Source organism: Dendropsophus ebraccatus, chromosome 8 (assembly GCF_027789765.1).
Source record: "Dendropsophus ebraccatus isolate aDenEbr1 chromosome 8, aDenEbr1.pat, whole genome shotgun sequence".
Lineage (NCBI taxonomy): Eukaryota > Metazoa > Chordata > Amphibia > Anura > Hylidae > Dendropsophus > Dendropsophus ebraccatus.
In genome coordinates, this window is record NC_091461.1 from 45,916,573 (window position 1) to 45,942,791 (window position 26,219).

The 26,219-nt window shown below is 40.4% G+C and overlaps 1 protein-coding gene across 3 annotated transcripts; it reads left to right on the top strand.

The window, feature by feature from the left end:
* Positions 1-5,861: 5,861 nt before the first annotated feature.
* Positions 5,862-23,477, top strand: SLC16A9 (solute carrier family 16 member 9). 3 transcript variants are annotated; one of them, XM_069980302.1, is made up of 7 exons: positions 5,862-6,134; positions 10,388-10,444; positions 11,515-11,732; positions 17,612-17,755; positions 18,966-19,061; positions 19,882-20,781; positions 22,846-23,477. In XM_069980302.1, the coding sequence occupies exons 3-7, from the start codon at positions 11,537-11,539 to the stop codon at positions 23,025-23,027; spliced, it is 1,518 nt and encodes a 505-aa protein (XP_069836403.1). In that variant the 5' UTR covers positions 5,862-6,134; positions 10,388-10,444; positions 11,515-11,536; the 3' UTR covers positions 23,028-23,477. The 3 variants fall into 3 exon arrangements, with proteins under 3 accessions (XP_069836403.1, XP_069836404.1, XP_069836401.1); XM_069980303.1 differs by having other exon boundaries at positions 5,862-6,080; positions 10,388-10,460; XM_069980300.1 differs by having other exon boundaries at positions 5,862-6,080.
* The last annotated feature ends 2,742 nt before the right edge of the window (positions 23,478-26,219 follow it).

A 26,219-nucleotide genomic window follows, 5' to 3' on the forward strand; every position in this document is an offset into this window, starting at 1 on the left:
AAAATACATAAGACTATGACAAATATAATAAAATAAAGTAACCACAGAAATTAGAGGACTAGAACCTTCCTTCGTATAATAAGGCTAATCATTGAGTCACCGTGATGGCCATTTCTGTAAGTAAATGTTAATGTTTTAGTTCTCCACCATTTCTCCAACCATAAAGTTAGCCTTAGAAATGACAAAGCAAAGGCTGATTGTGACTGACCTATAAAAAGGCCCTATTACACGGAACGATTATCTGTCGTTACGACCGATAATCATCCCGTGTAATAGAAGGCACCGATCAGCCAACTTCGTTGCTGTGTTTTGTCTTTGAACATGTTGAAAGACAAACGACCAGGATAGCAGCGATCTGCTGCCATTGCTCCGTAAAATAGGTGCGGCAGCTGACAGCACTCGTTTGCTCCTCTATGTCGCCCCGTGTAATAGGGGCTTAAAGGGGTTGTCTAGCGAAAATCTTTTTTTCAAATCAACTGTTGTCAGAAAGGGTGCGTTTACACAGACAGATTTATCTGACAGATTATTGGAGCCAAAGCCAGGAACAGACTATAAATGGGGAACAAATCATAAAAGAAACACTGAGATAAATCTGTCTGTGTAAATACACACTTAGCTCTCAATTGCTTGAGTTCTTTCAATCATGGGGCAGGTAACACCAATAATTTGTTGAAAGTACAATTTAATTTGGTCTTACACTCAATAATCTTTTTAATGTTTTTGGTACAATGGTCAATGCCAGCTAATAGGACATGATAATAAAGTATTATCACAACCCTCCAGGGTTAAAGTTTTGGCTTACCATAATTTTTATCTAATGGCAATGGCCATCTTACGGGTATTAATTTTGCCAGTGTTTGTCGGGTGTCTCCAATTGTATGGACTGATTAAGAACTGTATCGGTAGTGAACCTACTGTTTTCTAACTAATGTTATTCATTATTTTCTATTTCACTTTCTATTTTTTTTTTCTTTTGAATTAAGAATCATCAAGGCTGCATTTTAGTGGTAACTTTTACAAGTTACATGGTCAAAAACAAGACAGAGGGGCACTTGTTACTGTGGCCACCTTACAGAGTGTCATAGTCACTTGCAACACAAAAATCAACTAGGCAAGGTATTGGTCCCTTTGAGAAGGCAAGGTTTTAGTAGCTGTGTTCGGGTCTTGTTCCTGTGGTCTGGCTTCCTGGACAAATGCTTAGGAATCAGTGATTCGCACACCACAGAGCAGAAGCTGGATAGCAAACATGCCATAAGAAAGAGCTGAGGGTCCAGTACAGCTAAACTAGACAGGGTACTGAACGCGGTAGTGCCTCCATAGTACACCATAGGCACCGAAGCAGTGCCAGAGTAAGTCTCAGATAACAGAGATAGGCCAGAGTAAGTCTCAGATAACAGAGATAGGCCAGAGTAAGTCTCAGATAACAGAGATAGGCCAGAGTAAGTCTCAGATAACAGAGATAGGCCAGAGTAAGTCTCAGATAACAGAGATAGGCCAGAGTAAGTCTCAGATAACAGAGATAGGCCAGAGTAAGTCTCAGATAACAGAGATAGGCCAGAGTAAGTCTCAAATAACAGAGATAGGCCAGAGTAAGTCTCAGATAACAGAGATAGGCCAGAGTAAGTCTCAGATAACAGAGGTAGGCCAGAGTAAGTCTCAGATAACAGAGATAGGCCAGAGTAAGTCTCAGATAACAGAGATAGGCCAGAGTAAGTTGGAAGCATCTGAACACACCGAAGTTGGTAACAAACACAGGAGCCATGCCAAAGTGAGCCAAAGTTCAGGCACAGATTGACCGAGAATTACAGTAAGAAACTGAGGCAAGTAATGCTGCGTTTACACGGAACAATTATCGTTCGAATATTCGCATAAACGATCGCATTTGATTGATAATCGTACCGTGTAAACACGGCAAGTGATCAAACGGTGAGCGAGAAATCATTCATTTTGATCTTTCAACATGTTCTTAAATCGTTGTTCGTTGAAAATTCGCAGATCGCTTTGTGTAAACAGTCTTTTACCCTATGTAAAAGATGGGCTTAAGCGATCTTAAAAACGATCGTAATAACAATTTTTCTTGCAAATTTTCAAACGACTTTTCTAAAGATTTATTCGTCTAAACGCTGATCGTTATAAAAACCAAATCATTGCCTTAAAATCGTTAAATGATCGATTGGGCGAATTATCGCTTCGTGCAAACGTACCATAAGTCATCTCATTTCAATCGGGTGTTTTAATCTGTCAGGAGTGCTTGGCAAGCCAGAGTCAGGTGTGCCTAGCTTAAAGTAAATGTGGCATCAGAAAAAGACCTATCTATCTACTGTCCTTATGTTACTATAAGTTTCACTTAAGCTAATTATAAAGATACAGACTGCCTTTGCAGTCTGTATCTAATACTTTACCTGATCCTCTGTTTACTGGCTCTACTGTTGGGCGCTGCCATCTTGGTGACGTCACTGCCTTCCGGCTATGGAATGCACCGCTGGAACGCAGTCACTTCACCAAGATGGCAGCGCCCGACGGTACAGCCAGGGAACAGAGCATCAGGTAAAGTATTAGATACAGACTGCCGTTGCCGCTTTAGGGACACTTACAGTGACATAATAGGGACACAGTAATACACAGCGATCTCACGCTGGATAGGACAAGATCACTGTCTATTGACGAAGTGTTGAGCAAAGGATCATGTAATCCCATCCTGCTGCTCAGTGTGCCGGGAAGTTCTGGGTTTGCGCTGATTTTTTGAAAAGAGCTTCCGTAAGCCCATAAAGAATAATATAAATAAATAAAAAATGGGTGCCTAAAAATAATACATTAAATTTAGAAAAATAAATAATTATTGATGATTAAATGAAAGAATAAAAAAGGCCATTATTGGTTCTCCTTAAATATTTTTTTTTTTTATTATTTAAACATCTTCTGAAAAGAATTGGTTTTTTTTTCTTCTAATTTTCCATTTTAATATCTATATATTAAAATAATCCTGAAACTTTGCAGTTTCTATTCTCACCACTAGGCCTAAAACTAAGCTAAGACTTCCTGTTCTGTCTGTAATGATAAGGAGGGGGTTGCTGTAAAGTGATCTGTACAGCATTAGGCCGGTTTCACACTATGTAAAAGACACAGTCGTATTTCATAATAATGGCCGTTGTTTGCGCAAGTACGGCTGTTGTTATCAAATACGGCCGTGTTTTTTACGTAGTGTGAACATAGCCTTACTATGAAAGTTGATACCAGTAGATACAGAAAACAATAGAAAAAGATCACAGCTCAGCTTCAACCTACCTGAGGAATGATCTCTTCAAAGGGCTCTCAGCCTATGTCTTGTAAAGTTTCATATTCAAGTCAATGGACAGGTCTTGTACATTGTTGTCTATGACCCTGGGGTTTACTGTAAAGCATATCACTAAATGCTGGTAAAACAGCTCAGATTCAGCCCCTATAGCACAGCTCAGCCCCTATAACAATGTACAAAAATTAAATAAAAAGTTACAACAAAAAAATAGAAATAGATTACAAAAAAAGTCAATTAAGAGTAATCTGATATTACCTGGAACAAGAGATAACCTGACTGTTGCATTGCCTCTTTATTCCACCTGAATTTAAACAAATAACTGATCTTTTATGTAAAAAAACATATAGAATGATTATTAACGTGTCTAATAAAGTCAGCGAGCATGTATGCATGTACAGTACATAAACACAAATAACGATAATATGGCCCAAAATCATGTTCTTCACCATGAGTCCAATTACTAGCCTCCAGCAGTCTTGTCATTCTTTGTCCCACCATCACTTCCCATATCATTCATGGTTCCCATCATAGCTCCCAAACTCATTTCTTATCCCCAGTATTGCTCCATATTTCATTCCTAGTCCACTGAATGGACATCCTCCAATTTCTAGTCCTTAACATGGCTTCTCATCTAATTCTTGGTCCCATGCATAGTTCTGATTTCAGTTCTCGCCCCCAATTCTCATATGGCTTCCCATATCATTCCTGGTCCCCAACATGGTTCTGCATGTCATTTCTGGTTCCCAGCATGGCTCTGTTTAATTTCTGATCCCTAACACTGCTTTCCATCTCATTCCTGGTTTCCAGCATGGCTCCCCATCTCATTTCTGGTCCCCAGTATAACTCCTCATATAATCTCTGGTCTCCAGTATGACTTCTTATCTCATTCTTAATCGCATGGCTCTCCACATCATCCCTGGTCCCCAACATGGCTCATAATCTCATTCCTAATCACATGGTCCCACATCTGATCCCAGATCCCCAGCATAGCTCCCTATCTCATTCATGGTCTCCAGCATAGCTCCCTATCTAATTCATGGTCCCCAGTATAACTCCCTGTCTCATCCATGGTCCCCAGTATAACTCCCTATCTCATTCCCGATCCTCAGCATGGCTCACAATTTTCATTCCTAATCACATGGTCCCACATCTCATCCCTGGTCCCCAGCATGGCCCCATATCTAATCTGTGGTCCCTAGCATGGCCCCACATCTCATCCCTGCTCCCTAGCATGGCCCCACATCTCATCCCTGGTCCCTAGCATGGCCCCACATCTTATCCCTGGCCCCCAGCATGGCTCCCAATCTCTTTCCTAATCACATGGCTCCACAGGGGGAGAAATGCAGTAGATGTCCCGGTTCCTTCTTCTAGTATACCATAAGGCAAATGGATATGAGAGTACAGAAGATTGCTTCGACAAGTGCAATAGGAGATCTTGCGAACACAAACCCTAATATGGATCACAAAAGAACACCATTACATCTGTGGTCCATATGGAGGTTTGAGCTAGGATGATGTCCTATTATATTTTTCTATTCCTTAGTCAATATAAGGGCTCCAATACAAAAAATCCTTATGTAAACACTTCTTTTTTATATACCTTTTTATTACAAGCATATTGGAACTAGGGATGAACAGAGTTCGGTTCAGGTTTGTGCGAACCCGAACCTTCGGTAATGACTCCTGCTGTCTGCCCGCTCCGTGGTGCGGGCAGATCCAGCGGGAGGACCGCCTGGAAAACTGGGATACAGCCACAGCCATAGGCTGTATCCCGGTTTTCCAGGCGTTACTTCCGCTGTATCCGCCCGCTCCACGGAGCGGGCAGACAGCGGGAATCTGCTGCCGAGCGTTCGGGTTCATACGAACCCGAAACTCGGCAGTTTTGGACCATCCCTAATTGGAACCTTTTTTATATTTTGAAATACTTTTAAGATTTTTTTTTTCTGCAATTTCCCAATCTCAATAGAGAAGCCTTAAATGCTAATAAAAACGCCGTCCCCATAGCATAAAGCTGCAAACCAAATCGCTGCTGACGTGCTGAAATGCTGCAAAATGTCACAACATCCACAAGATCTGTGTGCATAGATGCTTCAATTTTTCATCGTAGACTTGAGGCGCCAACGTTTTTAACCTTAAAAAAATGCAGTGACCACAATGAAAATGTCAAATAAAGCCATGTAAACTAGCGGATGAGAGAAAGTGTGACGAGTGTGAAAACAGCCTTAGAGGATTGGAATTAAACTGTCATCCAATATTTTTTTCGCACATTTTTTATTGCTATTTTTTTTTTTTAATCGATAAAACAACAGAATGACATTTAGCCGTAGGCACGTGCATGTAAATCCAGGCGTGTTATTGATTACATCTAGTGATAATGTGAATTCAGTCTGGGAAATGACATGAGAGGCAGGAAAGAGGTGAACCTTATGACTGCTTGCTCCTTGTACCTTGTCCGTCTCGCGACAAGGTAGCAACCAGTGATGTGTGTGCCAGCAGCTGTGCAGGCTCCCGGGTTGTCCTCACATTCTGCAGCTCCCCCCCTCCTCCCTTTCCTATTTCATTATCTTCCACACTCTGCAGTTATGGGAACCGGTTCAGACTGGACTAATGTCAGGCAGGGAAAGGAGGTGAAGCTGGGTGGAGAAGAAGAAAGAGGAGGAGGAGGATAGCACCAATATAATGGAGACACAAACAAAAATATTCCTTCTCACTTTCAGCACAGTCCTCTATGAACTTGGGAGCTCCAGCCTGGTACTGAAGCTGCAATGAGGTCTTCAGTATACAGGTAACGCTGCATGATCAACACATGCTGCAATTCTCTCGGCTTACTGTGCTCTAGGTACTTGCTTCTGGTTATTTCCAGTTTGCTCTGGGTTGATTATAATAATTTTAACTTGACATTTCCTTCTCCAATTTCTAAGACGCAGACAGAACCATGATGCAGCTCATCCTGCTATAGGGAAATGATAACGATTCTCTTACCCTCATCTTCTGAATCATATTGAAGGTTATTTTAGGGGAGTTTATGTAACCATAAAAATTCTAGGGTTTTTTTTTTTACAGTAAGCCCGCTGTCATTTTTTTTTATTAATAACTAACTGTATATTACGTGTAGTCCTCATGATTATTGTGACGTTAACATGGCAGGTGGCTCAATAGACAGTACAGGGGTCCTGAGTTTCTAAGCACATCAGCATCTTCGTAGAGCTTGTGTGTTCTCGCGGTGCTTATATGGGATTCCTTAGGCTTCCTCCCTTACTCTGCTCACTACCATTGCATGCTATTTTACATGTGATTTGTATGCAAGATTAGGAAACGCCTTTTCCTATACTCAACATCATGAAAATGCATTGATAAGCAATTTTTAAGGAAGAAGAATTTTCTAAAAACCTCAAATAGATAATAAAAAAAACCATTACAGCACCATTGCGCCTATGCCGTGTTAAAGTCATTTAGCAACGCTAACTGCATGGTAAATGAAACATTTGCACACATGTCTGCCCATGTGAATAACCAATATTTTTAATGTACATCTTGATTAACGACTTGTGATCAATAACCTTACAATTCAATATTACTATATGCTTCTTACATGTATGACCCTTAAAGGGTATTGTGCAACTTAAGGTACTTTACTCTAGCAAAATGTCATACTGAGTCTTTTACACACAAAACTTTTTGTCATCTTGCTCAGGTTATTCGTTGTTTAATAAAAAAAAAGAAATATTTTTTTTTTCAATATAGTAACTGTATCAGTTCCACACTGTTTTCAAAATGTCAGCTTCCAGCCAATCACTATTTTTTTTCATGGGATAAAACAAAGTCCCGGTCATGTGATAGATACATGGGTACAGATGTAGCTTGCGCACATTATGTTTATCTTTGAATGTAGAGCAGTTTGGAAAAAGCACAGACACCTGTCTTTGACAGTTGTTAGTAAAGGCACCATGAGGCACTAGTAGTCTGTGTTCCACAAAACAGTAAGCCAGGGATGCCGTATGCATTCCTGCCTTACTGTTATTGTGCATCCAAACAGTGGAATCTGTACGCCCCTTCACAATAAGCCAGTGCGGGTTTAAACAGTAGAAACATAGAAACTAAGAAGATTGTCGACAGAAGAAGACCACTGGGTCCATCTAGTCTGCCCTTTTAGTATTTACCTTCTTATTATCTTAGGATAGATATATGTTTATCCAAGGCATGTTCAGATTCTGTTATAGTAGATTTACCAACCACATCTGCTGGAAGTTTGTTCCAATATCTTTTACTCTTTCAGTAAAATAATATTTTTTTACATTGCTTCTGATCTTTCCCCCAGATAATCTCTCACTATGTCCTCTTGTTCTTGAGCTCAGTTTTTTTTTTTTTACTAAAAACACTTCCCTCCTGCAGGGTATTCTGGTAAAAAGTAGGAAGTGCACAAAATTGTGCCACATGATACCCTACACAGGGATTGTGTACCACAGTCTGGCACCATCATGCTCTTTTTCAAGAATCCCTGTGGCAGAAAGAGACTGCACGAGATATATGTCTTGTTGGTCACATGCAGTACAAAACAAACAGTTCTCTTAAGGGTACAAACACACATACCGTATACGCAGCAGATTTGATGGTGCAGATTTGATGCTGTGTTCAGTTATTTAGATCTAATCTGCTGCGTATCTGCTGCGTATTGCAGCAGAAAATACGCTGCGTATACGGTGTGTGTGTTTGTACCCTTAGACTGCTAAACTATGGTTAAATCTGTAGAATTGGTGGGATTCACATCTAAGGGAGAAATTGGGCCATTGTTGACATATATATATATATATATATATATATATATATATATATATATATATATATGTATATATATATTTATTTATTTATACATATATATTCAGAATGTGACAGAAACCTTCCAGTTTATAATCCTGTGTTTCCTTTTGTGTTCTTTGTCCTGCTCTCTCAGTTTCAATGTAGAGAATGACACATAGTAAACAGCCAGTCATCTCATACCTCACTCAGCTATAAATACAGAGAAATGTAACTGCAGGGAAGATTGCATCAGTGCCACATCTAACTCATGCTCTGCCTGTTCCTAAAACACAGGCATAACCAGACTCTCATAGATCTCAATGTGATGTGTGAATGGTAACACTGATGTATGTGGCAGCGAGGCCTTGGCAACTGCTACTTCTCCAACCTTGTCCTGTCTGTAACAGATTTACTGAAAGATCCCTATTGTCTGGTGACAGATTATATTGACAAATCAGGAATAGTTTAAATCAGGAGTTTAATGTGACTAGTAGTAATATATTGATTTATATCCCTGCTTATTTAAGGCTTAGGAGTCCAGTGGGTGGACCTACTTACACAATGAATATGACCGCCCACTGGACTCCTAAGCCTAGAAAGGGTGGAGGTGTAAATGAATAGAGTGCATTTGAATTAGATTCCTTTTTTAAAATCTAAATTATTAAGGGTCTATTACAGAACATTAAAACCCGTTTCCCATCTGGCAGCCATATAGTTAAATGATTCAGTTCTCGCTGCCTGCAATCTACCACTATCAAGCTGCAGGCTTTACATTTTGGATGACTATGCCATACAAGCTACTCTTAAACTGTATTGGCCATTAGATGTATTTGTGCTGTCATAGTTGCAAGGTGGTGGCCCTTCATGTGCATTTTTACAGCAGTCCCACTTATTAATGTAGCATTTCAATAAAAGCCCATGATTACACTATTCACTAACATAATCATTATAAACTTTTAACTCCTTGTCATGTTAAGGTCTTAAATTAATACACTTTGTAACCCAACTTTAGAGTGGGCACAACATTGTTTCTCTGATATAAAACTCCAAATCCCCTGCATAATCATAGTGATAAATCATAAAATTCTAACTGCCATTAGCCACCACTAGGGGGAGCTTATCTGCTAACTGTTCTATAATTGAGTTTAATATATGTACAGATGTTAATAGCCCTCTGTTGGGGGTTAATAGAAATGTATTACTTATTGCTGGAGATGATTACAGGGGGAATTCTTCATTAAGTTTCATTGTTTTTGTAAGAATATACTGGTAGGTTTTCTCGTGTAGTGATAGGCAGAGAATTTATGTTTTTGGATTATTCCGCTTGTCTTTTCTGCTTGATGGGTAGATGTAAAGGAGCTATGATTTTTTTTATCTGTGTAGTAGTTTTCTTGCAATTTATTACCTGCATATTTCTGCTTATGAAATTTCAGCACAGTACAATTTTTTTTTCACAAATTTTAAATCAACACATTATATATGCTGGGCACCAGCAAAAAAAAAAAAAAAGTTACAATATGTTCCTAAGTCCTGCTCATAAGTTTTGTATCATGTAAACAAGGAATTTCTAAGGGCTACATCCCATTTTGGCACGTTTTAGCATTGACAGCTGGGCTTTAGTATTACTAGTAGACCCTACAAACAGACTTGACAAGTTGTTATTGAGTTTCATCTGGAGCTGCCAAGTAGAGCAAGAGCAGAAGTTCAGCTCAGGCTCTGGTAACCTGAACACATCAACAGCTGATTTCAGGAAGTCTTAGTCAGAATCTTTATACTGCACAAATAATCTTTTGTGGTCAGCGCATCATATGTTCCTTACCCTGATACATGTAAACACATTGGTGACAATTTGCAAAAAGCAGTTTCATCTACACAATATTTATACAAACATGCAACCACATTTCCCCATAGCTCAACTTCTTGGACCCCTGGGAGTATTAGGGTTTAATAGGAACTGTCACTTTAAAAGATTTTTGACATATTGCCCAAAGCTTTTACCGGCTTGATTGGCTATAGACAAATCAATGCAGAGGAAAATTGTTGCAACAACCGGTTTCTTTATGTTCTGTTGCTTATATAACAGTCACATACAGCACTCCATAGAGATTGTAATCATTCATGTTCGCCTGGTTCTCAAAGGGGCTCACAATCTAAATTCCCTATCACAGACATAGGATGCAGTTTACTTACTATTTTTGGAGTGTGGACCAAAATCTGGGAACATGTTACGGGATATGTGGGGGATGATGTTTTATATGAAATCATGTTTCTTTACTATCTGCTTTTTCTTGACAGAAATAGATGAATATCCTTGATACGATGGCACTGCTGCAGATTTCCAGATCCTAATCTGTAAGTAACAGCCCTGGTATGTTGAGTTTTACTAAATATTACAACTCTAAGGGGGGACATTTATGAAGTACCAGTACGCCGGCTTTAAATTAGGGCCCACCCCTTTTTTCCGGTCAGATTTACTAAAAGGTGCATGCCTCTTAGTAAACCCGTTCGGCTCTGCGCCCAGCAAGTGTAGATTCACATCGCAATTTATGCCATTCTTCGCCTCACTTCGCCTTGCTACGCCCCCCTGCCCACTCATCAGGCGAGCAGGGGATTTGGCTGGTGTACTCCAGGGAGAAGGGGCAAATCGCCGCCTTCTCCCTGGCATACGCTAAGGGTGCAGTGATAATAAATGTCCCCCTAAGATGTTCACATAGGAAAAGTTATACCCATGTTGAGCACAAAGTGAGCCCCCTGGGTGTGGGGATGCAGGCCCTGAAGCACCCATTGACATGTCACTTCGTTTTAATGCGTTTCCCTGCTTTCTGAGGTTTACCCACTGCGGAATCTGTTGGCGCTATACAAATAAATCTGTATGTGAATGCACTTATGTTCAAAACCAAATGTAGTAAACCACCTGGAATAACAGCCTCCAAAACAACTTTGAGAAATGCAATATTGAGCGATGTTTCTGGGGTGTTTTAATGCTTGCTTGGAGATTCTGTTTCCTTCCCCTTTAAAGGTTGTACCCTTGTGGTAAAACAGTCGATTAAACAGGAAATATGTGTGAAAAAAAGAGATTCCTGTGTTCAGGATGCTAATGGTTGGTGGAACCAGGCAGATGTCATCTAATACCTGACTACTGGAGACACTGTCAGGTGCTAATGTAATTTCATAGCCCTATGATATTAGACCTTCTTGACCTAAATGTATTTCTAGAAAAATGGGATTAGTAATGTAGATCAGGACTAAAATACTGGCACATTGTCAATCCAATTATTTAAGACTGATTCAAAAATTCCCATGTAAACATATAAAGCCTTTTACCTCTAGTTATCAGGAAACATGTGACTATCTGTTTACATGTCCGAAGAAGTGGACCCATCGCCACAAAAACTTTTAAAAATGTATTTATCTCTCCACAGAGCTGCACAAAGTTACTACGATATGACGCACCAGAAGCCACCCGATGGAGGATGGGGCTGGATTATTGTCGTGGCCTCCTTCTTTATTCAGTTCTTGTGCTATGGTTCTCCACTTTCCGTTGGAGTCCTATATGTAGAATGGTTAGAAGTCTTTGATGAAGGAAAAGGAAAGACTGCATGGGTCGGGTCTCTGGCAGCTGGGGTAGGATTACTTGCAAGTAAGTATACATCATCAACTTCCTTAGTTCTTTTCACATCTACATTATAAGTGATCCTGAGGGATCTATCATATCCATCATGCTCACGTAAAATGATAATCTCCAATTCATTATGAACAGAGCCTTTCATTAAGCTTGCACTGCATGCTCATATTCTAAGGTATTATAGGAAAACTGCCTCTAAAGTGGCCTATAAAGGTGCGCATACACAATAGGCTGGGTTCACACCAGATCCTTTTCCATGTTCTGATCCATCATTAAAGCAGAACATTGCCACTGGAGGATCGGTTTCACGTTGGTCACCAATGGCACCCAATGGACCACATTGACTTTTATGGAGTGGGTATGGTGTCTGGTATTTTATTGGACACAGTATGGCTGATATCTGCACTATTTTATGATGATTATTATTGCAAAACCTATATTGGAAGCACCCAGTGGAGCCTCTAATGCAGGTCCCAATACACTTTAGACTTTGATCAGCCGAACCCACCGGTTGTGCAGGATTTGGCAGTCAACTTAAGGTGTATGGGGCCACCATCAGGCCCGCTCCTACCATGAGGCAGAGTGAGGATGCCGCCTCAGGCGGCAGCTTCCGAAGTCCCTGAGGGGGGCGGCACAATCCTGCCCTGTCATTGTAGTTAAGTCATTTCTGACTTAACTAAATGACAGCAGCCGCCCAGCAGTGTTACAGGACCCCCTCCTGTTGCCTTATCTGGGTCCCGGCTGCCTTATCTCCAAAGCAAACAGTGGAGGATGTGATCCCCGTGCTTCCTCCACTGTGTGCTGCCTGAGCGTCGGGACTGGAAGCAGGAGGAGGGGGGACTCAGCACGGTAGCCTGCAGAGGTCAAAACAGTGAGAAGACCAGGAAACTGACCCTGCAGAGCTGTGTGCTGCCTATCCTGTGCCCCCCTCCCCTCTGTGTGCTGCCTGTCCTGTGCCCCCCTCCTCTCTGTGTGCTGTCTGTCCTGTGCCCCCCTCCCCTCTGTGTGCTGTCTGTCCCCCCTCCTCTCTGTGTGTTGTCCCCCCCCCCCCCCTCCTCTGCACCATGAGCTCTGTCTTCTGAGGTCCTGACTCTCCACAGCCTCCCAGGACCTGTGTAGCCAGGAGACAGATCAGAAACAGAAGGTATGGGTGACTGACTGGTAAAGTGGCTCTTTGCTGAGGGAGGGGTATGGGTATCTTCTATTAGGAGGTCAGTATCACCAACAAAGATGCTGTTTGGGGGTATTAGGTGATGTCCACCATTACAGGGGGCACCATGCTTTATAGGTCACCTCCCCTGATCAAATGCAGTAATCCTCTACAGGGCACTCTGGAGGATTACTGCATTTGATCAAGGGAGGTGACTTATAAAGCATGGTGAGGGTACAGCGATTATGCGGATCCCATGCTTTATAGATCATCATCATCTTTCCATCTCATTCATTGAATAACGGCCGCAGAAAACCTGTTAGTTCACACAATGGAGTGTGTGGCTCCGGCCGTACACTCCATTGTGTGCAGCGGTGAATTCAGATGTGGGCGCACATGGGTGGGCCCGCACCCAAATTCAGAAGGAATGAACATCATCCACTGCAGTGACTTGATGATCTTCAGTAACACCAGCCGCTTTGTGGTCCAGCTGGGTCACAGAATGGCTGGTGTTATACATAGTGTGCACATGGCCTAAGGCACAGAGACAGAGGGAATGATGGTAACTGGTCACACAGCTGGTACATGTGTTTGCATGCAGTATACGCACTGCTGGTACCTACTATGCAGTACATACACTGCCGGCATATATGTTTATGTGTCATACAGTGACTACTGGTATATTTTTATGTGTATGGTATATTTATAGCTAATATATACCTATATGTGTGGTATAATTGCTGCTAGTATATATATGTATGTGTGCAGTTTATCACTAATTATTGGGGGGGGGGGGCGCCATTTTAATTTTTGCCTCAGGCAGCAGAAAGGCTAGAATCGGCCCTGGCCACCATCGACAGATGATGTCAGTGATGATAGGGGTCAGGTGTGATGGAAAATCACAGCCAACCCTTTTGTTCAGTCAGAAAAAAGCCGCAGCGAGTGTCTGGCTACCCCAGCACTTCAATAGTCAGTGATGGGAATCTCCAGTTCCTAGAGATATGTTCTCCTTTATGGAGGAAAGTTAATTTTAGCATTGCCTGAAGTTTTTCTCTGTCCCTCCCTACTAGATGTGTACAGGCAGAGGTCAAAATAAATCGGACACCACAAAGCTGAATACATATAAGACTACAAAGCACAGGAGCCAGTCACACAGTGTCATATAGGCCTGGAATAAAGGGAACCTTACAAAAGAAAAACTTTTAGTCCAAGTCCGTGTTTAAATTAGAAAAAACACATCCATAGCTAAATCCTTGTCAGCAAACCTGTTAATGACAAATGTCTGGTGACAGGAGCGAGGGTTCACTATAGAGTCACATTCATGGCCTGTTAACTTAAGGTCAGCAATCCAGACAGTACCCACAATAGCCACAGTCATAGCTCACAGCACTAGTTAAGCTTTTCCACTGATGTTTACTCCATAGAAATTCTTGCCAAGATTAATATGGGTTATTTGAGGAATTAAAGTGGATTCAAAGTTTATTTCCAGTTAACCAAATGACTAAATGAAAGGCGTACATTGTGACCAATTGGGGTCTACTTTTATGCATGTTTTCCTTTTTCCATTTCAATACTTGTTTTTTTTCTGTTTGGCATACAGCAGTATGTGTTTGCCATGTGTTTAACATACATTTTTCCTTTTCAACAGTATAAATCCTTTATAATAAATGTCATTCATGTGCACGCTTGTTTAGGTGTGCATACTTCTTTTAATGGTGGGTGGGTAAACCACTGCTAGACCCCTCTGGCATGGGCTTATTTCATACAATAGCAAAGGATCCCATACCCATCAGGTAGTCACCCAATCCCTCCAATAATAGGACTGAAGTTCACTGTTTTTGAGCATTGATAAATAATAGTGCATCAGTCCAGCAGACAATGAATTCATTTTTCTGTAGAAATTGTTTGTATCTCTGTACAAGCACACCATTGTATTCACCAGTAGGAAATAAGAGTTATACTTGACTCAGCCCTGAGTGCCTTAATAAAGCGGAATTACGGAAAACATTGTGTTAAGCTTATGGAAATCTTTATATTAAATCCCCACATGCTATCTGATTACTCATATTATTAACAACACATGGAAATAACATATTTTGAAAGTTCACAAGAGGACAGATTTTCTAGGGTGCCTACGAAAACTAACCCCACCCATTGGGATAAGGATTGTGGGGCGACCAGGAATTGAACACAAACAAGTATAAAAACCTAAAGGGGACCTGTCACATTGAATATGGTGTCTGATCTGTATCATGTAACAGAGCAGGAGGAGCAGAGCAACTTGATATATAGTTTATTGGAGCCTATGAGAAATTTGTTTTAATTACTTACTATTTTGCCTTTTGAGTCCAGTGGCCGGTCCTACTTAGTTATTGACAGCTTTCCCTGTATAAGTGTGCATATAGAGACATCTGTCAGTCACGGAGTAGGACCGCCCACTTGACTCAAATTTAAGAGCGAGCAAGAATTAAAATAAATTAATGACAGGTTCTACTGAATCTTTTTTCATAAAACTTTTTGTCATTCTACTCAACATATTCAGCTCTAAAACAAATTGCTGGCAGATTCGACCGCATGCTTGACATGACCGGTTCCTTTTGTATTTACCCTTATTGTTTCTGTGGGATTTGTACATGATGATACATAACTGGATATGCTATCATGCATAGTATATCGACACAATGTTTTCCTGGAACACCTAATCAAGTCTTCCTCAGTCTCCTTGAGTGAAGAGTCAACAAGCAGAATACCTATTAACCTGAAGCCATCTGGTCTCTGTATGCTAAAGGTTGCACAAATTGCTTTTACTATCATTATGTGCTGTTAGACTAACACTTTTATTTTACAGAAGTGCAGAGTGATACGTTATCACAGTGTTTTTTTACTTCTTGGAAACATGAGTTCTGCTGACAAACATTAACAACAGGAAACAGCCCCCTGGGAAATCCATAAAGTATTAAAACACCTCAAGTATCTTAGAGACCGGTCACTATCTTGCAGATTTAGTATGGACTGACAAAAGTATTAATAGCAAATAAAGGAAAAAAATAAGACCCATCAAAGTATTTTATACACGGCAGCTCTCTGATACCATTTTTTGAAGGTAGCATTCTGTTTAAGTCAGTGTGTGGCCTATATAGGAAGCCTTAGACCATGATGGGGGATTTATAAAGCCAAGTCAGAAACCTCCCAGAAGGGGAAGTTACCCATCTGTAGACAGCTGTTTCAGGGTTGTTGCACCTGCAGTTCAGAGCAAAGTGCTAGTTGACTGCAGAGAGGTCTGTCATCTGGTTGGTTAATTAAATCTTCGGCCATGTTGTCATCCCATTGTAAATGCCGGCCCCTTTAACCCGCCACCGCCCAGAGCATACATTTACCTGCTCCGCGCTCCGGCTGCATCTGAGGCTCCTGGCGGCCCGCTCAGCCAATCAGTGCACGGCTCGATCGCAGTCACTGATTGGCTGAGCAGGACCGATGGGGATATGCAGCAGGATAGTGGAGCAGGTAATGTATGCTCCAGGCGGGTTAAAGGGGCCGGCATTTACATACTTGCAGCGGGATGACAATCCCGCTGCGAGTATTTACTCTCATTGAAAATGACAGGGATCATATCCACAGCAGATTTAACTGTGAACTCGCAGCATGAAATCTGCTGCAGACACGGTACATGTGAACCCATCCTAGAGGAACCAAACAATGACTTTAAGGGCCCTATTACACGGGGCAATTATCTGCCCAATCAGGCCCATTTGGGCAGATATTGCCCTGTGTAATAAAGACAACAAAATGTTTACTTGAGAACAATTAACAATGATTTTGAGGTTATTCCTTTAATCCAAACTATTTAATGATTTATTGCACAATAAGCAGCCCATGTATAAGGCCCTTAAGGAATATAATGAAGTTTATACTTACATGTTCAGACTCCCCTGGTGTCTTGCAGCCTTTTCATGCACATTCCTTGCTCCCCTCAGCTGCCTCTGACACTTCTGTCCCCATACCTATACTGACAGGCCACTCAGCCAATCAGTGGATGTGGGGCTGTCTCGTCTCGGTCAGTGATTGGTTGAGCGGCCTGTCACTGAAGAGACGGGGATAGATGTGTCAGAGGTGGCTGCCAGGAGCAGGAAACGCAAGGAAAAGGCATCAGGACACTGGGGGAGTATGGGTAAGTATAACCTTTTTTAAATTTTCTATGTGATAACGATGTCTGTGCAGCCCTTGATCATGATTGTCAAGCCATCGAATAGGATCAGTAAGCGATCGCCAATCTAGCAGATCAGTGCTCGCTTACACTGCTCATTGGCCGTGCAATACAGACCTTAGGTAAAGCTACAACTACAAGGTGGCATCTGAGAGCTGCTTTGCATAATCTATTTTTCCCCAGAATTCCCATGAATGTCCTTTAATTCTCAACATGTCTTTAGGTTGCTCTCCTCAAGGAGACACATTACCCTTTTGGTCCTGAAGGGTTCGATTTTACAACCATCCATAGTCTGGGTGATCCAGGTATAAAGCTGTCTGAGATTAGCCTGTGTGGTACAAAATGTGGGAAACCTTGGTTGGCCAGGAGTTTACAGATAGGCACCAAGAGTTAAGACAGAAAGCTAGGAAGGGATTTAAGGCTTAGGAGAGGAGAAATGTAATAGGTGAACAGATAGGGTAGCAGTAATAAGGATAGGCTTGACGTTTTCTTCCTTTTCAGAACTATATGTAAGTTACATATGTTCCCTCTTCTTTCTAGGTCCTTTGTGCAGTGTGAGTGTCTCTTCGTTTGGTGCTCGCCCGGTCACCATCTTCAGCAGCTTCTTGGTAGCTGGGGGGCTAATTTTAAGCAGCTTTGCTCCCAATGTCTACTTCCTTTATTTCTCCTATGGCTTTATGGTTGGTAAGTACATACTGTATGTTTATCATGGTAATAATAGTCTGACATGCTATTAAATGTTTACCTATTTGTCTAGAGAAATAACAGATTTGAATGGCAAATCTATCATTGGATTTGTACCCATTCAATGCTTTGTCTTCCTGGCAGACAAGCAGTGCCAGCGATGCCTTGCATTTGCCTTCCTCCTTGTAGTGAAATAACAAACACTGCTATTCAGTCTGAATGGGGATGTTTATAGAGCTAATAATTCAGACAGACACCACCCAGATACTAATCCCAGAGTGCTAGTCAGCATACAAAGCCTTAATCCATCCAAAGTAATATGTATAGAGACTGCTTCTCTTCTGATACACAATCTGCACACAGGGCTGTACAAAATGCCACAGATGTAGAAACACTAAGAAAGACACACCTTTGTGTATATACCATACCTAGTCAGACCTTGGTTGGGTACTGGTCCCCAACAGGGTAGGACAAATGACGAAGTGGTAGCCAGATAGCTGGAAAAGGTCTATACTAGCCTAAACACATAACCTTCCCTATCAGGTTTATGTTCTAGTACTATAACTGGTTTCATCACCTCATTCAGTATGTCCCATAGACTCCCTCCCCCATTGGGGACTAAAACCCCACAAGCTTAAAGGGGTATTCCGCTCAAACATAACTTTTTATATTTTGCTGGCCAGGGTGAGACTAACAATTCATTCCATACTTGATATCTTTTCAGTCCCTTTCTCCTAGTTTTGAGCTGCTGCTTTCTGCTGAAGACACAAAAATCTGTGTGTGAGCTGTTCTCTCTGTCTCCCCTTCCTTTCCTCTTGCTTCTGAGACGGTTAATGTTAACAAGTCTCTATCTGTAACTTTGTATAAAGAAGCTACAAAGTTGCAGATACAGCCTGCAGGGACATCAACCGTCTGGAAAGGGAGGGGGTGGAGGGGAGAAAAAAGCTCACACATAGTTTTTGTGTCTTCAGCAGAAACAGCAGCTCAGAACTAGGAGAAGGAGACAAAAAAATGGAATAGAATGAATTGTTAGTCTCACCGTGGACAGCAACATATCGAATCATATGTTTAAGTAGAATAACCCTTTAAAAAGCTGTCATACACGATAACAGTTTATTGAACAATTGCTTGGCTATCCTATGTGTATAATATGCCATAATCTCTACAATCAAGTGACCTTATACACTAATATTTTACTTCTTGACATTAGGTTTTGGATGTGGCTTACTGTACACGGCCACTGTGACCATTACTTGCCAGTATTTTGAAAAACGGAGAGGACTTGCTCTTGGGATCGTCTCAACAGGTAGATCTAATGTGTCCTTGTTTAAAAATATTTCTATTCTTTTTCCAAAATTCTAAAAATTGGATTTTGTATCACAGTGTATAGATGTGCTCTCCCTGACTTCACCAGTGGACAGGACAATTTACATTATGCCACAGCCAATTTTAGGAGGTGTCAAACTGGCCAAGAATTGGGACTCTGGGAACTAAAACTTCTTCATATAACTTAGCAGTGTAAGGCATTATCAGCTAGCCTAATTATGTAAATTGGCTATTTAAAGGAATATTTAAGCAGGCAATATCTTTAGTTGACCCTGACCCCAGAAGTGGTACGCAGTGGAATTGAGCTCTGTGGGAACAGCACTGAGGGAGTAAGGAAGGTAGGTATAGTTTTTTTTTTTTACCTCTTACCTGAGCAGAATTATACATACAAGTTACCCAGAATATTCCTTTAAGCCGGTACTATTTTAATACTGTATATCATCTGATCATTTTATAGTGGTCTTATGAAGACTGTGTCGGTATTATCTTGGCCGGATATGGCAGTAATATGTTGGTTGCAGTTATTAGGGAATCAGACAGTCTTCCATATTTGGCTCAAGGCTGCATACTGTATAATATATATCATGTCACATCAGCTCTGTAGTAGTCATCAGTTGCAGGTCTACGGGGAATATTTTATAGCAATATCAGTCATTCCTAACAAGCTTGCATTTATAAAAGCATTGGTTGCTCAGCATATCCAATCAGCTATAGCAGAGCACAAATGTATGAATAAGTTAAATATTTTTTAATAACACATATTTAGCTTTGATCTTTTTACATGTGTCTATCCTTTTTAGGATCCAGCGTTGGCACCTTTATATATGCAAGTCTACAGAATGAGCTGATTTCACTCTATGGAATAGATGGCTGCTTGCTTATTATAGGGGCATTAGCATTAAATATATTGGCATGTGGCATCGTAATGAGGCCCCTACCACAGTTACCCAAGGCAGCAGAGGAAAAGCCTTGTTTAGAGAATGTCCCCGATGCCTACCTCATATACCATGAAAAAGACCAGACAAAAGAAGAAAACATTGGGATGCTTAAGAAGGAAAAACCCAATGAAGCCAATGGGAACTGCTGCACTCAGGAAAACCCCGTCCAGATCAATAATGGAATTATGGTTCAATGCGACACAATGAAGGACAAGTGTAAAAGCAAAGACAAGGCGAAACCAAACTGCAAACAGCTGGTTAAAAACAAGTGCCATACCTACCTAGACTACTGGGAAGACACTATAAACCTCTTTAAAAACAAAGTATTTGCTGCACTTTTCATCAACATTTTGTTATTTGACATTGGAGGATTTCCCCCCAGCCTTCTTATGGAAGATGTAGCCAAAAATGCCAATATTGCTAAAAATGACATGGTAGTGCCCCTAGTATTCGTTCTTGGCGTCATGATGGCTGTTGGGAAGCTTGTGTTAGGGATACTTGCCGATTTTAAGTGGATTAATACATTGTATCTGTATGTATTCACTTTACTAGCTACAGGCTTAGCTGTAGTCGCTGTTCCTTTTGCCAAGACTTATGCCACCTTAGCTATTATTGCTGGAACAATAGGATTTTTTACTGGGAACTGGTCAATATTTCCTTATGTAACGACAAACACGGTTGGATTGGATAAGCTCACTCATGCCTATGGAATACTAATGTTCTTTGCTGGTGTTGGAAACTGCCTAGGACCGCCTATTGTGGGTAAGATACTAGATTGATATACATATGTTTGTATATACCAATGGAATGCATTTTCACAATATAGTCCAATAGGTCACTTATCACCTGATCTGCTTATTCACCTGGCTTAGGAACTTTGGTATCACTAAGGAATTAAAGGGTGTATTGTAAGTGAAGGTTATATACTGTATCAGTGCCAGCTAAGTGTATGCATTGTTTAGCAGTGTATTAACTTAGTGAGGACTTTGTGTACTTCCTAGTACACAGCACTTCCTGAATCCTGCTGGCCGTCAGCCCTGTGGCAGGTGAACAGATTTTTCATCACGCAGTGACTTTTGCAGTCATATTTTGTATTGTACACAATGAATGTACAAAGTAAATGTTGAAATAACCCGTCATAAAACAAAGCTTTACTAGAAGGTAGAATATACATCCACAAATATATTCATGTGAATAAAATGAATATTCTTTTTTATTTTTTGAATGACATTTGAATTTGCCACATTTTTGTCACAAGATGTTTTAGCTTAAAGGGGTGCTCCAGAGGGGGGGGGGGGGAATGTTTTCAAAATCAATTGGTTCCAGAAAGTTATACAAATTTGTAAATTACTATTAAAAAAACTAAAGCTTTACAGTACCTATCAGCTGCTGTATGTCCTGCAGGAAGTATTGTATTCTTTCCATTCTGACACAGTGCTCTCTGCTGTCACCTCTGTCTGTGACAGGTACTGCCAAGATTCAGTAGCAAATTCGTATAGAAAAACTCCCCTGCTCTAGACAGTTTCTGCCATGGACAGAGGTGGCAGCAGAGAGCACTGTGTCAGACTGGACAGAATACACCACTTCCTGCAGGTTATAAAGCAGCTGATAAGTACTTGAATGATTGATTTTTTTAATAGAAGTTTTTTTGGAGTTGCAATTTAAAGCGTAACTGTCATTTCAGGGTCATTTTTTTTAAAACATTAAATATCAACAGTTCAAGCGATTTTAAGAAACTCTGTAATAGGTTTTATAAACCAAAAGAGTTTCCTTATGGACTGAAAAATCAATCTCCCAGCCTCCCCCCCCCCCTCCCTTCAGAAGAAGCAGGATTTCTGTCTCCATTATGTGGCTATGGTGAGGGGAGGGGCTGTTAGGAGTGACTGAGCACGGAGCAGTCCTGCAAAGCACACCCTGCAATCTTCTCTCAGTAAGTTCATAGATAAGCACTGACCTTTCTGACCCCGGAATCCTGCGGTTTAGGTGCCCAGAGAGTCTACAAACAGCTGACCTTCATGTCACCTCTTCCTGCTCCCTCATCTCCCTCAGCCCCTCCCCCCTTCATAGGCTTACAATGGAGAGAGCAGAGCCCGTCTTCACTGGCTTCTCTGTAATGAAGACGTGTTTGCCTGATAATGCACAGATAAGAAGTCAGGGGGGAGGCTGGGAGATTGCTTCTTGAGTACAGAAGGAGGCTTTTTTGGCTGATAAAACCTATTACAGAGTTTCTTAAAATCGCTTATACTACTGATTTCTGCAATAATAAAAAAAACATGACAGTTACGCTTTAAGCCATAGAGTCAATCACTCAAGCCATGTCCCCTTTTGATGAGGTTATTCCCCTTTTGTTGGACATGGGGAAAGGTGTCTAACACCATAGTTCTGGTGCATTTACAATAGTAGATGTCCTTTTATCATTTTAATACATTTCAAACTTCTACAAAGTTGAGTTTGTATAAAAAGTGGCACAGTTACCATTAACAAACATGGTTTAGTTGACTTTGCTTTTGGAAACTGCAGCGTCTCATGACATTGTGCACTTGATGTAGTGGTTCTAATGATGCAATTTCTTAGTTTAAATAATATAGAGGTAGTGGTTACATCTCGGCCTTGTTGCCTGAGGATCCCTAAATGCCCCAATACCAGATTATAAGACATCTGTTTTATACATGCAACATGGTAACTGCTGGGCCCAAAAGTGGCACATTACATGCCTGGGCCTAATACATACAGCTTATACATAATACTCTAAGACCCTACATGCTACTATTTAGAATAGCGATCATGATTCACATTGATATTATTAACCCACATTTTATTTTTTAGGTTGGTTCTTTGACTGGACCCAGTCTTATGATATAGCCTTCTATTTCTGTGGAGCATGTGTCATCCTGGGAGCGCTGGGCATGTTAGTTGTGGCACTACCCATTTGGAAGGACTGTAAAACAGCAAAAAAGCTGGAACCACCTCCGAAGAGTTACTCTTATAAAGTAGCGTCAGCCGTTTGACAGACTCCTGCAATTTTATGTTTGTGAAGTGTTGTATTAAGTATTGTACTATGGGGATGCGCCTATACCAGCATTTTATAGTGGTTTTTAATTATTTCTAATATACAGTATTTTCCTAGTCATAGGTCTATATGAAGTATCTCCTATATAAAGGTTTCTCCTCAGGAAAGTTTCATTCCAGATATTCCAATGATAAAAGAAATGAAAAACCTTTATAGATTGCGTATGTGTCCAAACAACATTCATGACATTAATGTCTTAGTTGGACCAAAATGTTGTTCTTCGTGTTCAGAACCAAGTGCTGATAGTATTTATGGCATACACATTAGAGGTTGTATAGAAAAACCTTTACAAAAGAATGTGGCCAGGATGGGGGAAAAAAACAATAAAAATGATATACTCAACTGCCCCCGTTCTTCACCACTGTTGTTCTAAAAATGCTCAGGAAGTGCCCTCTCAGCCAACCAGCAGCGGAGCCGTGTCACCATGTGACCACTGATTGGCTAAATGAGCACTTCTTTGTGTTAAGACCAGGAAACATTGAGGTGCATGAAAAACGGGTGGGTGAGAACCTGTTTTTTTTTTTTTTTTTGGGGGGGGGGGGGGGTTTGTCACCCATCTTGACCATTTTTGTTTGCAGTTTTTCCTGGGCATAACCTGTAGTAAAGCAAAATATATAGTATATCTTCTACAAAGCTGTGCTGGGCTGTGTTCATACATCTTATGGAAACAGCCCTGGGCTGTAATATGAGCACAGTTTAGTGTCCATGTTACCAATGCACCTCCTGCATTACAATTACAACTTTGGTCACTATAGAACACACAGAACACATTTTGATCTTGTCTTTCAGCCAGGATCATCTGTGACTTCACTGCGGTTAAGAAGAAACAGAGGTTTCTACTATAATATGTCTCAGGTAGATGGAGACAGTAAAAATTTGTAATCCAGTGGACCAATACTGTATACTGTATGTTGGTTTTCATAATGTAGAGTACAGCAATACATATGGTGCATGATACAGTTGTTTCTATCATGCAATGTGCACTTTATAAGTAAAGCCCCTATTACACGGGCAAATGGTCAGGAGCAAGCGAGCACCGACCAGTCAAATCAGTGCATGCTTGCTTCTTGCTCCCTGCTCGCTGCTGGCTCTATTACACGTGCCGACAGTGAGCAGGTGGGAGGTGCGGGAGAGGCTCCATGCACAATTTTTAGATCGTCCCTAGAGCTCATAGGACATAGTGGCGGTCTGCTGCTGCCACTCCTGTTACACGGGTGATGGCCAGCAGACCATTGTTATTGTTTTCAAATTTTTCAACATTTTGACAATAGCTATTACACCAAGCGTTTATCAGCTGTAGTGTGTAGTGGCCGATAATCGTTAGATTATAGATAGAGGGTTTGTCATGGCAGCAGGGGCCTAGTGTAGCCCACCAGATCTGCCATGACAGTGCTCCTATTACATTCTGCCATATGCAGGGTCTTTTAGGACACTGGTAAAATCACTTTGTGCTGCAATAATGTTCAAGTTCTGAGGTGAGACTATGAAAAGAAAAAAAAGGAAAATAAAAGTTTTAAAACATTAAAAATATAAAAACAAATGCAGTTTAAAACATCCCCATTTACCATGAGAAAAATTGAAGCAATGAATAAAATTAGAATTGGTAGCACTGTATCCCGACATGTAATTCATCCAGAATTGCATTGGTTACCTTGCTTCATGAAAAAAAAGCCACATAGTCCCCAAACCAATAACAACTATAGTTCACCACCCCAAAAAACAAGCCCACACACTGAAAAAAAGAGATTTTTTATATTCTTTAAAAAAATTAAAAGATAACTTAAAGTATACTAATTTGGTATTGTAGTCATACTGACAAGCAGAATAAATTTTTCATGTAAAAAAAAAATAGTTTTCTATAAATAACTTCTCAATACATTAGTTTTTTTAATACTTCACTTTGAAGATCAGGACAAGTAATGAGCGAATTTACTATAATAATAATAATAATAATAATAATAATAATAATAATAAAGTGAAGCATTTTGTTATCTCATAAATACGCTCATCAGCCGTCTGCCCTTTAACTGACTGCCGCTCCAGGTGCTGGGAAAAGCTGTATCCAGTCCTGAGAAACTGGGAGATGATGAACAGAATTCCGAGATGACGAAATGCTTCACTTTTTTATTCACTTATTTGCTCATCTCTAATTATGATAAAAAAATGGATTCCTGACTACGCTTCCAAGGGGTTAAATAAAAGTAAAAAAAAAATCCGTAAGAAGGTAAAAATTATAAATTCTGAGTAAAGCACACAGAGGATGGAAATTATATGTAAACTATATTCAGAATAGTATACAACCTGAGCAAATGCACAACTAAGCTCAAAAGCACAATCCATGGTGTTTTGCACCATAAGTTGATAAAAAGTTAACAATCTATTGGAGTTATCCTGTTCACCTGTTCTACATCATTTTTATAGGCATAGATCTGTATGGACTTGTATTACTCCTATAGTTTTGTTTTGTATGGTATAAGTAGTGTTTACATTACTATTGTTATTTTCATAGACAGATTGTCCAGTGTGTGTGTGTGTGTGTGTGTGTGTGTGTGTCTCTTTGTGTGAATGTATGCAACAGTGTGTTACTTATGACAACCTGAAGCTGTAACTTTTAATGAAATATTCATGATTGTGCAATATTTTCCGATATTTAGTTCATTCACCTTTTTGCTTTTAATATTTTAATTGAAAATAAAATATTTTTTATACATTTGTGTTTTCCCCTTTATTTAATGCTTATATTAAATTAATGTTGATAGGATCTCTTTGATTTCCATACTGGGATATGTATTTTTGTAGTGGAGATAAATTAGCTACTTTAATGCTATGTTTACACGGAGCGATAATTTGCCCAATCGAGTGTTTAACGATTTTGAAGCAACATTTTTTTTTTTTTTTACGATCAGCATTTAGACAAATGAAAAATTGTCTAAAAAATCATCATTGCGATCATTTTAAGATCGCTTAAGCCTATCTCACACATAGGGCGAATCTGTGAAAGACTGTTTACACGAAGCGATCTGCGAATTTTTAGCGAACGACCAACGACGATTTGAGAACATGCTGAAAGATCAAAATGAACGATTTGTCGCTTGTCGCTTTATCGTTCACTGTGTTTACACGAGCCGAT

What these genes read in the sequence shown, in the direction of transcription:
- SLC16A9 (XM_069980302.1), top strand. Translation starts at nt 11,537, where the DNA reads ATGACGCACCAGAAGCCACCCGATGGAGGATGGGGCTGGATTATTGTC. An exon ending in CTCCTATGGCTTTATGGTTG is followed by an intron (nt 17,756 to 18,965) that starts GTAAGTACATAC and finishes TCTTGACATTAG; the next exon opens with GTTTTGGATGTGGCTTACTG. An exon ending in CCTAGGACCGCCTATTGTGG is followed by an intron (nt 20,782 to 22,845) that starts GTAAGATACTAG and finishes TTTATTTTTTAG; the next exon opens with GTTGGTTCTTTGACTGGACC.